Source organism: Kryptolebias marmoratus, linkage group LG21 (assembly GCF_001649575.2).
Source record: "Kryptolebias marmoratus isolate JLee-2015 linkage group LG21, ASM164957v2, whole genome shotgun sequence".
NCBI lineage: Eukaryota > Metazoa > Chordata > Actinopteri > Cyprinodontiformes > Rivulidae > Kryptolebias > Kryptolebias marmoratus.
In genome coordinates this window covers 23,450,156-23,463,865 of record NC_051450.1, presented here as the reverse complement: position 1 = coordinate 23,463,865, position 13,710 = coordinate 23,450,156, and the positions used below count along the sequence as shown (strand labels likewise).

Genomic DNA, 13,710 nt, shown 5'->3' with positions numbered 1-13,710 from the left:
CTGTCTCTCTGTCTCCCCGCCTGTCTCTCTGTCTGCCTCCCTGTCTCTCTGTCTCCCGCGTGCCTCCCTGGCTCCCTGTCTCTCTGTCTCCCTCCCTGTCTCTCTGTCTCCGGGGGCTTCCTGACGGCAGATCCCTTCGTGCCGACAGCCATCCTGGGTGAGACTCTTTTTCTTTGTTTCTCTGTAGAGCAGGTCGTCTCAGCTGCACAGGTAGACAGACAGGAAGTGAGAGACAGACAGAGGGGAAGTAGACAGACAGGTAGGAAGACAGGAGAGACAAATGAAAGACAGAAAGAGAGGATATTCTAGCTTCCATCCATCCCTGCTTGCTTCCTGTTCTGCAGCTTTTGGTTCTTCGTTTCCAGATTTTAAACCTTTGATTTTTTGATTTTCTTCCCCAGTTTTTACATCTGTGATATTTCTTAATTTAAACATCATTAAACTTTTTAACTCATGGGTTTTATTTTTGAATTTATTAAAAATACAAACATTTATTTTTATATTTCGTATTTAGATTCAGTTTGATTATTTTTTTTTCTTTTGTTTTTCACCCTGATTTTGTTTGCTTTTGAAACTGACGGTGGGCTTCACTCCATCCCTGCATCCACAACATTCCTGCGTGTCGTGTTGACGTCACGTCTGTCTGTGACCTCCGACCTCTGCATGGACACAACACGCCCACGTGGACTGGGGAGGAAACAAAACATACAAAAGACCAAAATAACAGAGGAGGCAGCAGAAAGTTTTTACTCTCAGCATCTTTATTTAATGATGAAATGTTTAAAAACACAAATACTACAGTTTATTTTTCAATATATGACAATCACATTAAACATTCATTAAACTCTAACTTCAGCATTTTATTCCCTTAAACTATTAGATTCAGAGACAAACAGACTGATGGTTTTCCTAAATGTAAAAGTTGAAGACACGTCTGATTGGATAGTCCATCGTTAGCCTCAGTGTTCTGTCTGATTACCAGCAGCTAATTCTGAATTACAGAACATCCAAAACCTGAAGAGGAGGTCTGGATCCACCCCAGCCTTCTGGGACATGTGGAGTCCACATTGGTTGAGTGGACATGAGCCCAAAATGACCATCTGCAACCAGTTGGGTTCATGTAGACTGGTCCTGTCTCTGGTCCCAGCCAACCAACATTTGTCTAATGAATTATTGTGGAGACAGTTGTGGGGCCCATCTAAGGCCCAGTCTAATCCTAATCTGCTGCCCACATGGTGTCCAGTCCTGGTCCTGGAGGGTCACTGTCCTGCAGGTTCTAGGTGTTTCTCTGCTACGACACACCTGATTGAATGAATGAGTGATTAACAGGCTCCTGCAGAACCTGAGAACCTGCTGAAGAGCAGGAGAACATCTAAAACCTGCAGGATAGTGGCCCTGCAGGACCAGGACTAGGCCCGACTGAGCTCGGACTGTGTTCACTCAACATTAGTAGCCAAGCTTAGGGTATTATTGGGCTCTGAGCTCATTGGTTTTACTCGGTCTGTTAGTTAGCACCTTGTATGGACAGAAATCAGATGTTTTATGTGGAATGTAACTTGAAGGCCACATATAAACAGGCAGAATGGTCTGAGAGGGACAGGCTTGTGTTGGTAAATAGTTCAGCTTTTTAAACAGTTAACAACAGAAACGTCTGATGTTCGTCATCTTGCTCTGTGGCCTAACAGACTCCACCTTTATCTAAAATACATCTGAGCCGTTTTAGCTAACGCAACCCAAATTCCAGCTCCACAAGTGCAGCTAGACAAGACGAGCTAAAAGTGAATTCCCTGCTGTCCCCTCTCCTCAGAGTAGGTAAACAGTCCGTTAACACGAACTCAGTTAGCTCAGTTTGCCAGGTTAGCGAGGTTAGCAGTTCAAATAGAGCTACTACAGTGTTTGATTCATGCTAGCTGTGTGCAGTAGACTAGCTTAATTCCAGGCTAAAGCCAAAGCTAAAGTTGTTGCTTATCTCGTGTTTCCTCTCTCTTCTTCTTCTCTTTTATCTTTCTCTGTGTAAAGTGCCCATTAATGGTAAGTGGGTAAATTTGGGGCTGAATGGGAGGGGGCTCATGTTGAGGGGTGTTTGTCACGACTGCGCATGGAGCCACACCCACCAGCCGCTCTGATGTCATCAGTTAACGTGACAAAGACTCATTTTTATTCTTTGTGAAACTGTGACGTCACAAATCCCGACCCTCCCACCATTTCACCCTGAACCAATCAGGTTTCAGCATTTCTCCTCCTCTGATTGGTTGCTGTTTTTGTCACATGGGTTGTTTTTTGTTTTTTTTCATCTATCCAATCACAGACCACCGCCTCCACCCTCATCACACATCTTCTCACCATGACTGGTTGGGCTGTTTAAGATAGAGAGCTTCTGATTGGTCAGTCAGCCCCCAGGCTAGCCAATAAGAACAGAGTTAGAGAATGTAGTGGAAGATCTGTCCGCCGTGTCGTTGCTGAAATGTTCTTGTCAGAGTCCTGGATGATGAATCCAAGGATGGAGGTCCAGTTTGTTCTGTTCCAGGACTCTGAACTCTGCTCTTTTCACACTGCAGCTCTAAGAACCAGTTCTGAACCAGAACACCAGATTAGACCAGTTCTGGACCAACACTTAGACTGTGGTGTACTCACACTGACCAGTACTTTGCAACCTTGTTGTACTGGATCTGAACTGGACCGGGACCAGTCTGTGCTGGTCAGTACCATAAACTGTGACTGAAGGTTCCTGCTGAGCATCAGATCTTTATGGCTGCAGCATGAAAAGAAACCATCATCATCCTCTTTCCAGACATGTGACCTGAAGTCATGTGATGTCATTCATTTGTGTTGTCATGGTAACAGCCTAGTAGGCATGGATGTGGACCAGGGTTTGTTATTGGACAGATTTATTTTGGACAGCCGTTTCTCAGGTTGGTCTTTTTCTCTGTGTCAATAATTCAACCGCTCCAGTTCTTTCTTTTTAACATCATGGACCTGTTGGAAAGAAGTGTTTAAATACACTCTTATGTGTTACCCCAGGCCTGTCCTGTTGATGTACCTGAAATAAAATCACTCAGTTCATCAACCATAATATGATCACTGGTAAACTCTGGAAAAAACTTTATAAAAACCTAGAAAAACACCAACCCAGCATGTAGCAGTCAGTTCTAAAATACAGCCACTAAAGTCAGATCCACTGTTAGAACTCGGACTGTTTACCTATATTTACATCTGCAGCTGCAGGAGGGAAAGAGATAAATCAGGATCTGAAACAGATGAAAAGGAAGCGTCAGTGTTGGATTGATAACTGCTCCTGTTGATGATAATCAGACCTGTAACTTTCTGAGGCTCCTGGACTTTAACCAATCACTGACTAACAGGTAGCTTCAGCTGTGGTTCTGACATTTTAAACTTTTATTGTTTGTACTTTGAGGTGCTTGGGGCACACAAGTCCTTCGAATCCTAAATCTATGGTTCAGATCTTTTCTGCCTCTTTTTGCAGTTCACAGTTTAGTTTTAGAGATGTAGAAGTATAAAACTAAATAACAGTAATACAGATGGTGCAGGAAGATTAGATAACTGATGACATGAAGCTTCAGTTCAGAAACAAACAGCTGGTGTGAACACTAAAACCAGTAAAACCAGTCCAGAAGTCCAGAGTTGGAGAAGATTTAAGATGTTTTCATAAAAACTTATTAAAAATAACCAGCTGTTCATCTTCTGGAACTCTAAAACTGTTTGGTCTGTCCAAAATGAATCTAAAACTGATGACATTTTTGAAAACTATTTTCAGCATTTTCGATTATATTCAGAGCTTCTACAGCTCACTCACCTGATTGGATCTGATTCAGTCATGGGGTTTAATTAGTCATGGAATCACCGTGGTTTTGTCTGTGGTAACCTGGTCCAGTCCATCATGACCCCTGCACCTTGTGTTTCCTGTCCAGCTTCAGTCTGATATGTTCCTCTTTTTCTCTGTTCTTCCTCCAGATGACAGTCACACTATGACCAGTGAAACCAGCAGCCTGGTCCAGTCCCACTACAAGCAGCGGGAGTCAGAGCGGGAGGCTCTGCCCTACCAGACAGGACAGCTGCATCCAGCCATCCGAGTGGCTGACCTGCTGCAGCACATTACCCAGATGAAATGTGCCGAGGGCTACGGCTTTAAGGAGGAGTATGAGGTAAGAGAGATACCACAAACACAAAAACATGAAAACAGAGGTGGTGTAGTGGTTTGAGTATCCCCATGATTCTGAGGGCTCATCAGCCCCTGATACAGGTTACCCATGACATCCTGGGGAGAGGTCAGACTAAGACCTTGACAATGAAAGACCATAAGAAACAGGTGACTTCTCTCTTGGAATAAGGAAACTGGGTCACCCTCCTGGAGCTGGGTGAGCAGGTCTGGGGATGGCCCAGACTGAGCACCTTAGTGTTGGAGTTCGAACAAGAAGGACGACTCTGTGCAGCTTCAAGCTGGAAGAGGAAAGATTCTGTTTGACAGCAGTTCAAAATAACCAGGCCTTTTTGGAGTCTGTCCTGAAAGAGGTGCTGTCTGTGGATTCTGTTGTTCACCTGGGACTTCAGTCCCATTTGGGCAATGACAGAGTCAACTAGAGGGGAGTGATCGGTAGGAATGGCCTCCCTGCTCTGGCCTGCGACCTGATCTTGGTACCAGGCCACCTTAGGTCGAAGGTTGCTGATCAACTTTGTAATTTTATCATCAGACCTGTAGCTGTGTCTTTGACACTTGGGTAAAAAAGCTGTCATGATCACTACCTGATGGTGAGTTGGTCCCGTAAACTCAAACAACGTTTGGGAACGTCTGGTAGAGGCTGCTGTCTGTGAGAACCTTACACTTCTGGGAGAGTTTTTCATGTGTCTTCAGGGAAATCTGGGTAATGGACTCCAAATGGGCCATGTTGAAGGTCTCTGTTACAGATCCAGCTTCCAGGAGTTGTGGTTCAGAAGGTTGTTCCAAATAGTTCAGACCATGTAAACATGGCAGAAATCTCTGAATAGTTCTGCAGAATGTCAACCTCCTACATGTTTGTTGTAAAACCAACAGATAACTACCTCAAAGATGGTGGTAAACTTGAAACATGTTGTGTCTGATGTGTAGTGTGAGAAGGCAAAGTTTCAGGACGTAACACAACTCCATAAGTTAATAAAACCTTTTGTTTCCCTGCTGTGTGTTGCTGTAATCGACCTTCAGTCTGAAAACTTGTTGTTTTTACCTCCGAACCTGGACACAGTCTAAACCTTAGATGGCTCATTAAACTTTCCAATCACAGATATCACACTTGGCTGAGAGCTCAGATTTTAACCCCACTAAGTGTCTCTGAGAGGTTCTGGAGTGGTCCAACTTTCGTCATCAGTACAGAAAGAACTAATCCACCTTTGGATTGTTATCAATCACCTCATTCATGCAACAGAGAATGGAATCAAAGATAGAAGCAATCCTGCAACATTTAGTGTCTTACTTCTTTGGCTGAGCAGTTGTTCTTAGCCAGTTAGAGTTCAGCAGTAAGCAGTATTCTTCCAGGGACAGAGAGAGGGCTGCAGAACAATTGATTGTGTGAACAATGATCGGATCAGTCTGCAGACCACAGGAAGTCTCCTCTGAAAAATGTGGTTACGCTGGTTATCACCTCACAAACGCACCCCAACCTATTTTTAGTGGTCTCCCAAAATGATCCTCTAAATCCTCCCAAACTTTCCAAATGACCCCCTAAAAGCTTTTCAGCCCTCCAGGTTCCCCCAAACAGCATAGAAGCAATCAGATTGTCTCCTGTGCAGTCTTCAGTTCTCCAAGTGCCCCCTGAGACAGTCTTTAACCTTTTAAACGGTCTTTCAGTGGCTCCAAAACAGTCTTTAACCTCCCAAAATCCCCAACCAGTAATTCCCAAGACGTTTCTTAACCCTCCAAGGCCCCAAATACTCTGTAACTTTCCAAATGGCCCCCTAAACAGTTTTCAATCCTCCAAGTGCCCCGCACCAGTCTTCAGTTTTTAAGTGCTCAAGAAACAATCTTTAACCTTCGAAACAGCCCCTAAAAGGTCTCTAACCTTCCAAAAAGGCCTCCAATTAGTTTTTAGCCTTTTAACTGTCCCCTAAGAAGATTCTTAACCCTCAAAATAAACCGCAACTTTTTAAACGAGGGAGGAGAGAGTAATAATGGCAACCAGCAGAAATCCAGCCAATAAAGTTCTTTATCAGACGCAGTTGGGCATTTCTGTGTGTGTGTGTGTGTGTGTGTGTGTGTCTCTGTGTTTTTACCCATTTTTATCCTGAGAAACTTACTAATGGATGTTACTTACCTGAACACACACACACACACACACACACACATACATTATAGATCTTCCCTCCAGCTAATGGGCCAAAGCTGGAAACAGTTTGTGTATATATGTGTTTAAATGTGTGTGTGTGCACAGGTGTGTATCTGTGTGTGTCTCCGTGTGGTTCCTGCTCACGGCCTGCCCTCAGGGCTGATCCATTATACATACTGAGTCCACACTCAGAGTGTTTTCACCCTCCATTTGCAGAAAGTTAGCGGTGAAGAGTTCTTCCTGTCCATCTGTCCGTCTGCTTAATGACCCTGTTTCTGACCCGGTCACAAACTGGAACAGCTCTTAGGATGTTTCTGTCCAGGATGCTGTTTTCGGTGGTTCTGATCCGAATCAGAAGGAACTCTTTCTGCAGCGATCACACAACAGATGCATGTAGGAACCTTCGGACTGAAGAAGAAACAAGGATTAAACCTCTCTGCAAACTTTAGGAAAGAATTTAATGATCCTCAAACATAAAGAAGTTTGTCGAATTTGCAGGCATTATAAATTTATTTATAACAAACTTTTTAAGTGGACCAAAGTGACTCATAGAGGGAAAGACCATCAAATGTTTGCTGTCATGTAAGCACGTTTCTCACCCTGATTATTTTACTTTTTAAACTGGCATGTTGAAATATTTGTTATCATCATGAGCTCAAACATGTTTAATATCTGTAGATGATGACAGTTTAATCATGTCAGACATTTTCAGAATAATTGTTAAAATTCAAAAAACAATCAGAGATGTGTGGATGTAACTTTTGTGATAATTTTAATTGTAAAGAGATAATTAATTTGTGATGTTTGATATAAAACTGCTGCAGTTGAGCAGTTGAGCACACCACTGATGACTGTTATCTCCCTGATCCCCTCCATGCTGCTCGTTAACTAATTAATCTGATTGGACAGCTTAACGAGGTAAGACGTCTTCTTGGTTTTCAGATTTTTAGCTTTCTGTGTTTTTGTCAAATAGATGGGAAATTTGTTGGAAGAAGTATACTCCTATTAGCTGAATGTTGAACGACTGTCAGCAGTTTGTTTACCTGCATCACAAACACTGGTCTCCATGGTAACCATCTCTTAAATCATCAAACCTAAAAATACTTAACAGGAAACAAAAATATATGACCGTTTTTTTTGTTTGGTTTTTTTTTGTCATTGCTGTTTTTTTTTTTGTTTTTTTTTGCAATGACCAGGAAATTACCTAACAAATATGTAATAATTCCTAGGTTATTATTATGTAATTACCACAGCAATAACCAGCCAATTACATTAAGTAATCCAGTGGTGATATGTAATCTTTCCATCCATCCATCCATCCATCCATCCATCCATACTCTGGAGTCGGGTCACAGGGGCAGCAGTTTGAGCTGGGAATCCCAGAGATCTCTTTCACTGCCTCCTCTTCCAGCTCTTCAGAGAGGAAGACATTCTCAGGCCATCCAAGAGACATAGTTTCTCCAGCATGTCCTGGGTTCTTCTCCCAGTTGGACATTCCCAGAACACCTCCCTAGGGAGGCATCCAGAGGGCATCCTTTCCAGATGCCCAAACCACCTAAACTGGTTCTTCTCGATGTGGAGGAGCAGCAGCTCCTTCTTCAGCTTGACAGCCTTCCCCTCTTAGTGTGTCCACCACCAGGTTTGAGGATGGCCACTATGAGAGGCACCAGGACAGTCGCCTCAACAATGGAGGCGCAGAACATGGCTCATTTGGAGACTCGGTGTCCACCGCCTCTGCTTGGATGCAGTTGAAGCTTTGTCGAAGGTGGGAATTGAAGATGTTTCTGATGGGTTCTTCTGCCAGTTGTTTCCAGCAAACCCTCACTGCTGTTTGACGCAGTGGCACAAACAACAGTTAGAGCCCGTTCTCCCACTTGAAGACGCAGGGAAGCTACCCTCTCATCTAATGGGGAAACTCCAATGCACAGCCACCAAGCCAGGGAGCTATTTGTTAGCCTACACCAGCCCGGCGCCTCTCACTATGGGCAACTCCAGAGTAGAATAAGGTCCAGCCCCTCTCAAGGAGACTGGTTCCAGAACCCTTGCTGTATGTTGAGGCGATCCCTACTGTATCTAGTCAGTACCTCTCATCCTCAGGTAAGCTATGGTCAGAGGACCAAGGACCCCAGCTTCAGCTGCTGCCCATAGCACACCGCACCCTGTGGTGGGCCCACAGGAAGGTAAACCAGTGCGTTTCATTTGGGCTGAGCCTGAATGGGCCCTGGTCACCAGGTGCTCACTGACAAGCTCCTCCCCCAGGCTTGCTAGGTGGGGCCCCAGTAACTCAGGGCTGGGTGAGGAGCATCGAGCGCCTTCTTTTTTCTCATCCATACAAGTGTTGGACCAATCTGCCTAGGGAGGCCATACTGGCCCCGACAGCAGAGCTCCCAGGATCATTCAGGTGCACAAACTCCTCCACCCCAATAACGTAGCGATTCACAGATTCGTGATATCTTGGATATACTATATCTTGTAAATACTATGGTAATAACCAGATACCTAATAAGTTTGCAGTAATTAGTTAACATGTAATTTCTACATTAATAGCATGTAGTTACTGAATAATGTGTTTAAGAATTCTGTAATGTTACATAATTATCACAATAATAACCAGGTAATTCTTTAATAATTAGGTTATAATTACCTGGCTCTAACATCAAGGTGACAATTTTTGGATAAAATTTGTCATAATGTAATCACAGGTCAGAAACCATGGGTGATAATGAGGAACAAATTCAGAAATTGTAATAAAAATGGTGTGTTAGTGTTACAATAATAATTTGGTAATAATATGATGACCTGCTGTCATTAAAATAGTTTAATTAGTTGTTAGTTTACCTGGTTATTGCTGTTGTGTATATAAGATTCTATTTAACTAATAAATTTAAACTTGACTGTTACTACATATAATTAAGTTCTGAGTACTGCAATCATTTTTCTTGAAACAGAACTTCTTATGTTTTAGGAACCAACAAGATAAACTGTTTCCCAGTTTAAGCAGGTTTGTTGGGTTTTTCATTCCAGTCTTTCCTGCGATTGTTCTTGTGAGAGACCAGCTGTTTTTAGCTCCTGTCTCTTTAAGACTTGTCTTTGCTCTGATTGGCCAGATCCAAGAAGCCTTCAGTAGCCTGTCAGTCCACCCAAAGTGCTCCAAACAAAGATGATTGGATAGTTTCTTTCAGGAACCTCCTGAGAGTCTCCACCAACAGAAACTGATCCATACAAACAACAGAACTGGGTTCTACCATCGAGTGGAACCTAAACCTCAACACCGATTCAAGTCTTAGTCTGACATCAGATCCTTCAGCAGATAGAACTGGTTTAGTGATGATGATAAAGTGTTACGGATCATCTGACTTTACCGATTGGGAACCAGATGGTTAAGTCAAGGTCACATCTGGATCTCACCTGTGGAACCCCTGGATTCTACAGGTGAGATCTGGTCTACCCAGACCAGCATGCCTGTTCCACAATATATCAGACCCAAAACTTTTAAATGCTAAAAACAATTAAATTATCAGGAGTAAGTTCCATCATCCAGCTCCTCCTCATCAGGTGAGAGAAGGAGGTCTGGGTTCTGCTCCTGGTCCTGTTACCTTCACAGCCCAGCCAGGAAGAGAGGAAGAAGATAGATGGGTGGGTGGATGGATGGATGGATGGATGGATGGATGGATGGATGGATGGATGGATGGATGGATGGATGGATGGATGGATGGATGAATAAACTGGTTCTTAGAAAGTTCTAAGCTTTTGACTGGATCAGGAATCTGACAGCTGGTATCTGTGGTTCTTCAGATATGACCTTTAACCTTTCAATGACGGGTATGAGTACCTGAGACACGCAGCAGAACAGAGTCTAACACACAGACCCACAATCACACAGACCCACAACCAAACACAAATAGAAAGACACACATATAAACCCCACACAATTACAAAGACTCTTGCACACACACACAGACACACAAAGAGCCCCACAGACAGATGTAGTGGAGTTACTGCCAGCAGTCATTAGTTTTTCCTTCCTTTCATTCCTTGCTAGTTTATTTTTTCCTCCCTTTGTTTTTCGCTGTCACTCATCTGTGTGTGTGTGTGCGAGTGTGTGTGCGAGTGTGTGTGCGAGTGTGTGTGTGAGAGAGACAGACGTTGTTCACCTCGCAGTTTGATGGATGTCTGAAGTTGTTAGACGACTGTCTCACTCACACACACACAAAAGTGTCTGCTGGGTTTTAATGAGCGTCTCAGGAACCTGCCGTGGTTCAAAGTCTGAGACACACACCTACACACACACACACACACACACACACACACAGAATACAACAATACAAACCCAGTCAGTGTGTGGTTGTGTTGGACTATCCCTACACAGCTTCTGGATGAGTGTGACTCAGTGTGGAAACACCATCAGTGTGTGTTGAGTGCCTTGTTTGGGTTCTGACCCGGACTGGAGACACTGTTAGAACACTTTGAGGATCTCCTTAATCCAACCACCATGTCCACCTTTGAGAAGGTGAGTCTGAGGACTCAGTAGAAGGTGGCAGAGGTCACCAAGGTGAAGAAGCTTTTTGATGGCAGGGCAACAGGACTGGGTGACATTGACTCCAAAATACTGAAGGTTCTGAACGTCATGGTTCTGTTGGAGCCATCAAGCCATAACCTTCAGCGTGCAATGGGGCGGATCTGAGGCCATGGTCCTGATCTGGAAAGGGGATTTCCTTTGGATTGAGGATGGAGCAGGAGCTAGATCCACGGATCAGAGCCTTGTCTGCAGTAATGAAGGTGTTGTTCCAGTCTGATAGGAGCTGAACTGAAAGGCAAAGCTCCGGTTTTACTGGTACGTCTATGTTTCAACCCTCAGCTATGGTCATGAGGTCAGAGTTGACCAGTCTCTATCACGTCATTGGTCGATTCATTACTGGTCATGAGGTCAGAGCCTTGAATGGGTGGCCGGGCTCAGTCTTAGAGATAAGGTGAGGAGCTCCATTATCCGGGGGGAGCTCGAGTGGAGCTCCTGCTCCTTCTTATTGAACCAAGTCTGCAGAGATGGTTCAGACATCTGATTAGGATGCCTCCCTCGAGAGGGAGGAGACTCTGGGGCAAAACCAGAACTTGCTGGAGGAATAATATATCCTTTCTAAGCTGGGAACATCTTGGGATCCCTCAGGAGGAGCTGGAGAATGTCTCTGTTACCTCTATAACTCAGCCTCGAACAGATGGATGGATGGATGGATGGATTCCCCTGAACTTAGTGATGGACCCTTGCATCTCATCTTAAACTGTTTGTGTCCACAGAGTTTCTATGAGGGACAGTCGGCCCCGTGGGACTCAGCCAAAAAGGATGAGAACCGAATGAAGAATCGCTACGGCAACATCATCGCCTGTAGGTACCCTCACACCAGAACCATTCTCCTGCTTGTGTCTCACAGCGGGCATGGTTGGGCCTTACTTAGTGATTTATGGCTCAAAGGGGCCCTGATCTTCATTTGTTGTCGTATATCTCTAAGTTATAGAGTTTGAATAGAGACCAGTCTCTATCACGTCATTGGTCAGTTCACTGACTGTCAGTTGTCTGTTCATCCTGCAAGGGCCACTGGTCCACAAAGATTTAAAGGAAACAAAAGTTTTATTAACTGAGTCCAAACACTGTGGCCCCTGACAGGTCAGGCCCCTTGCAGATGTTTTCTTTAGGCGTCTTTTTTAATGTATTCACTTTGATTTAACTGATTGAAATAAAATATGATTGTTTGAATGTCACACAAACACACTGTAATACACACATGCTTACACACACATTTCATGTAATTAAGAGGTTATTAATTAGTTAATAGATCTTTAATTCAGAGAAATTTAATTAGTGCTGATAATCGCCACGACAACCATCACAACTAATTGTGTGTGTGTGTTTGTGTTAGACGATCACTCTCGTGTGCGTCTGCAGCCTCAGGACGGAGACGGTGGCTCGGACTACATCAATGCAAACTATGTGGACGTGAGTAAAGATTGGTTACCTGTTTTTTATTTGTTTCTGTAAAATAATCAGAAAATCTGTCAAATTAAAAAGAAAAAAATACAGAGAAAGATATGAATAAATAGGAAAATAGACAAAATTTTAAAAAATATACGTTATTTTTCTTTATAACTAAAATAAAGTTAATTGGATTTAAATCTTAAACTGCTCAGGTAACCTGACCTCCAGGTTAAAGTTTCCACTAAAAACCAGGAAATCCTTCAGAAAACTTCAACTTTCAAAGCCAGGGTTTTATGTACAATATAAACTGTGTGAAATTCTGTTTTCTTTGTGACTGAATTACTTTTTTTATATTTATCTAATGTTTAATGTTTTTATGTATTCCTTTCTGTATCATTCAGACTTTAATCTGTTTTGTTTCCTTCAGGGCTATCACAGACCCAATCACTACATCGCGACACAAGGTGAGAAACTCTTCCACATGTTTCAGGTTCACACAGCCAGTGACCTTTGACCTTTGACAGCCAGTGACCTTAAACTGGTTCTGGACCAGAACATGAGTTTCCAACAGATCAGACCTTGGAAACTTTTTTTGGTTGATATCAGTTATAATTCTCTGCGAAAATAAAGTTAACAAATAATAAACAAGTATCTCTAAAGCATCATGGGAAATGTAGTTTAAAAACAAGCACTTTAACAGAGTCTGGAGGAGATCCTGCTGATCCATTACTAGCACATGCCTTAACCCACCCTAACCATTACTAGTAGATTCCTTAACCCACCCTAACCATTACTAGCACATGCCTTAACCCACCCTAACCATTACTAGTACATGCCTTAACCCACCCTAACCATTACTAGTAGATTCCTTAACTCTAACCCTAACCATTACTAGTACATGCCTTAACCCACCCTAACCAGAACTAGTAGATTCCTTAACTCACCCTAACCATTACTAGTAGATTCCTTAACTCTACCCCTAACCATTACTAGTACATGCCTTAACCCACCCTAACCATTACTAGTAGATTCCTTAACTCTACCCCTAATTATTACTAGTACATGCCTTAACCCACCCTAACTAGTACTAGTAGATTCCTTAACTCACCCTAACAATTACTAGTAGATTCCTTAACCCACCCTAACCATTACTAGTAGATTCCTTAACCCACCCTAACCATTACTAGTAGATTCCTTAACTCTAACTCTAACCATTACTAGTACATGCCTTAACCCATCCTAACCATTACTAGTAGATTCCTTAACCCACCCTAACCATTACTAGTAGATTCCTTAACTCTAACCCTAACCATTACTAGTAGATTCCTTACCCCCCTTACCATTACTAGTAGATTCCTTAACTCTAACCCTAACCATTACTAGTAGATTCCTTAACTCTAACCCTAACCATTACTAGTAGATTCCTTA

General features: G+C 43.0%; 1 protein-coding gene across 9 annotated transcripts in view; it reads left to right on the top strand.

The window, feature by feature from the left end:
* Positions 1-13,710, top strand: part of LOC108228227 (receptor-type tyrosine-protein phosphatase mu) — a gene marked incomplete at its 3' end in the record, with an annotated part of 63,738 nt that overhangs the window by 42,573 nt on the left and 7,455 nt on the right. For 4 of the 9 annotated variants that reach the window (XM_037973209.1, XM_037973208.1, XM_037973203.1 and 1 more), the window contains 6 exon segments: positions 131-157; positions 2,020-2,031; positions 3,973-4,163; positions 11,607-11,694; positions 12,227-12,303; positions 12,710-12,746. In XM_037973209.1, coding sequence (XP_037829137.1) covers positions 131-157; positions 2,020-2,031; positions 3,973-4,163; positions 11,607-11,694; positions 12,227-12,303; positions 12,710-12,746 — 432 coding nt within the window. 9 annotated transcript variants of the gene reach the window in all.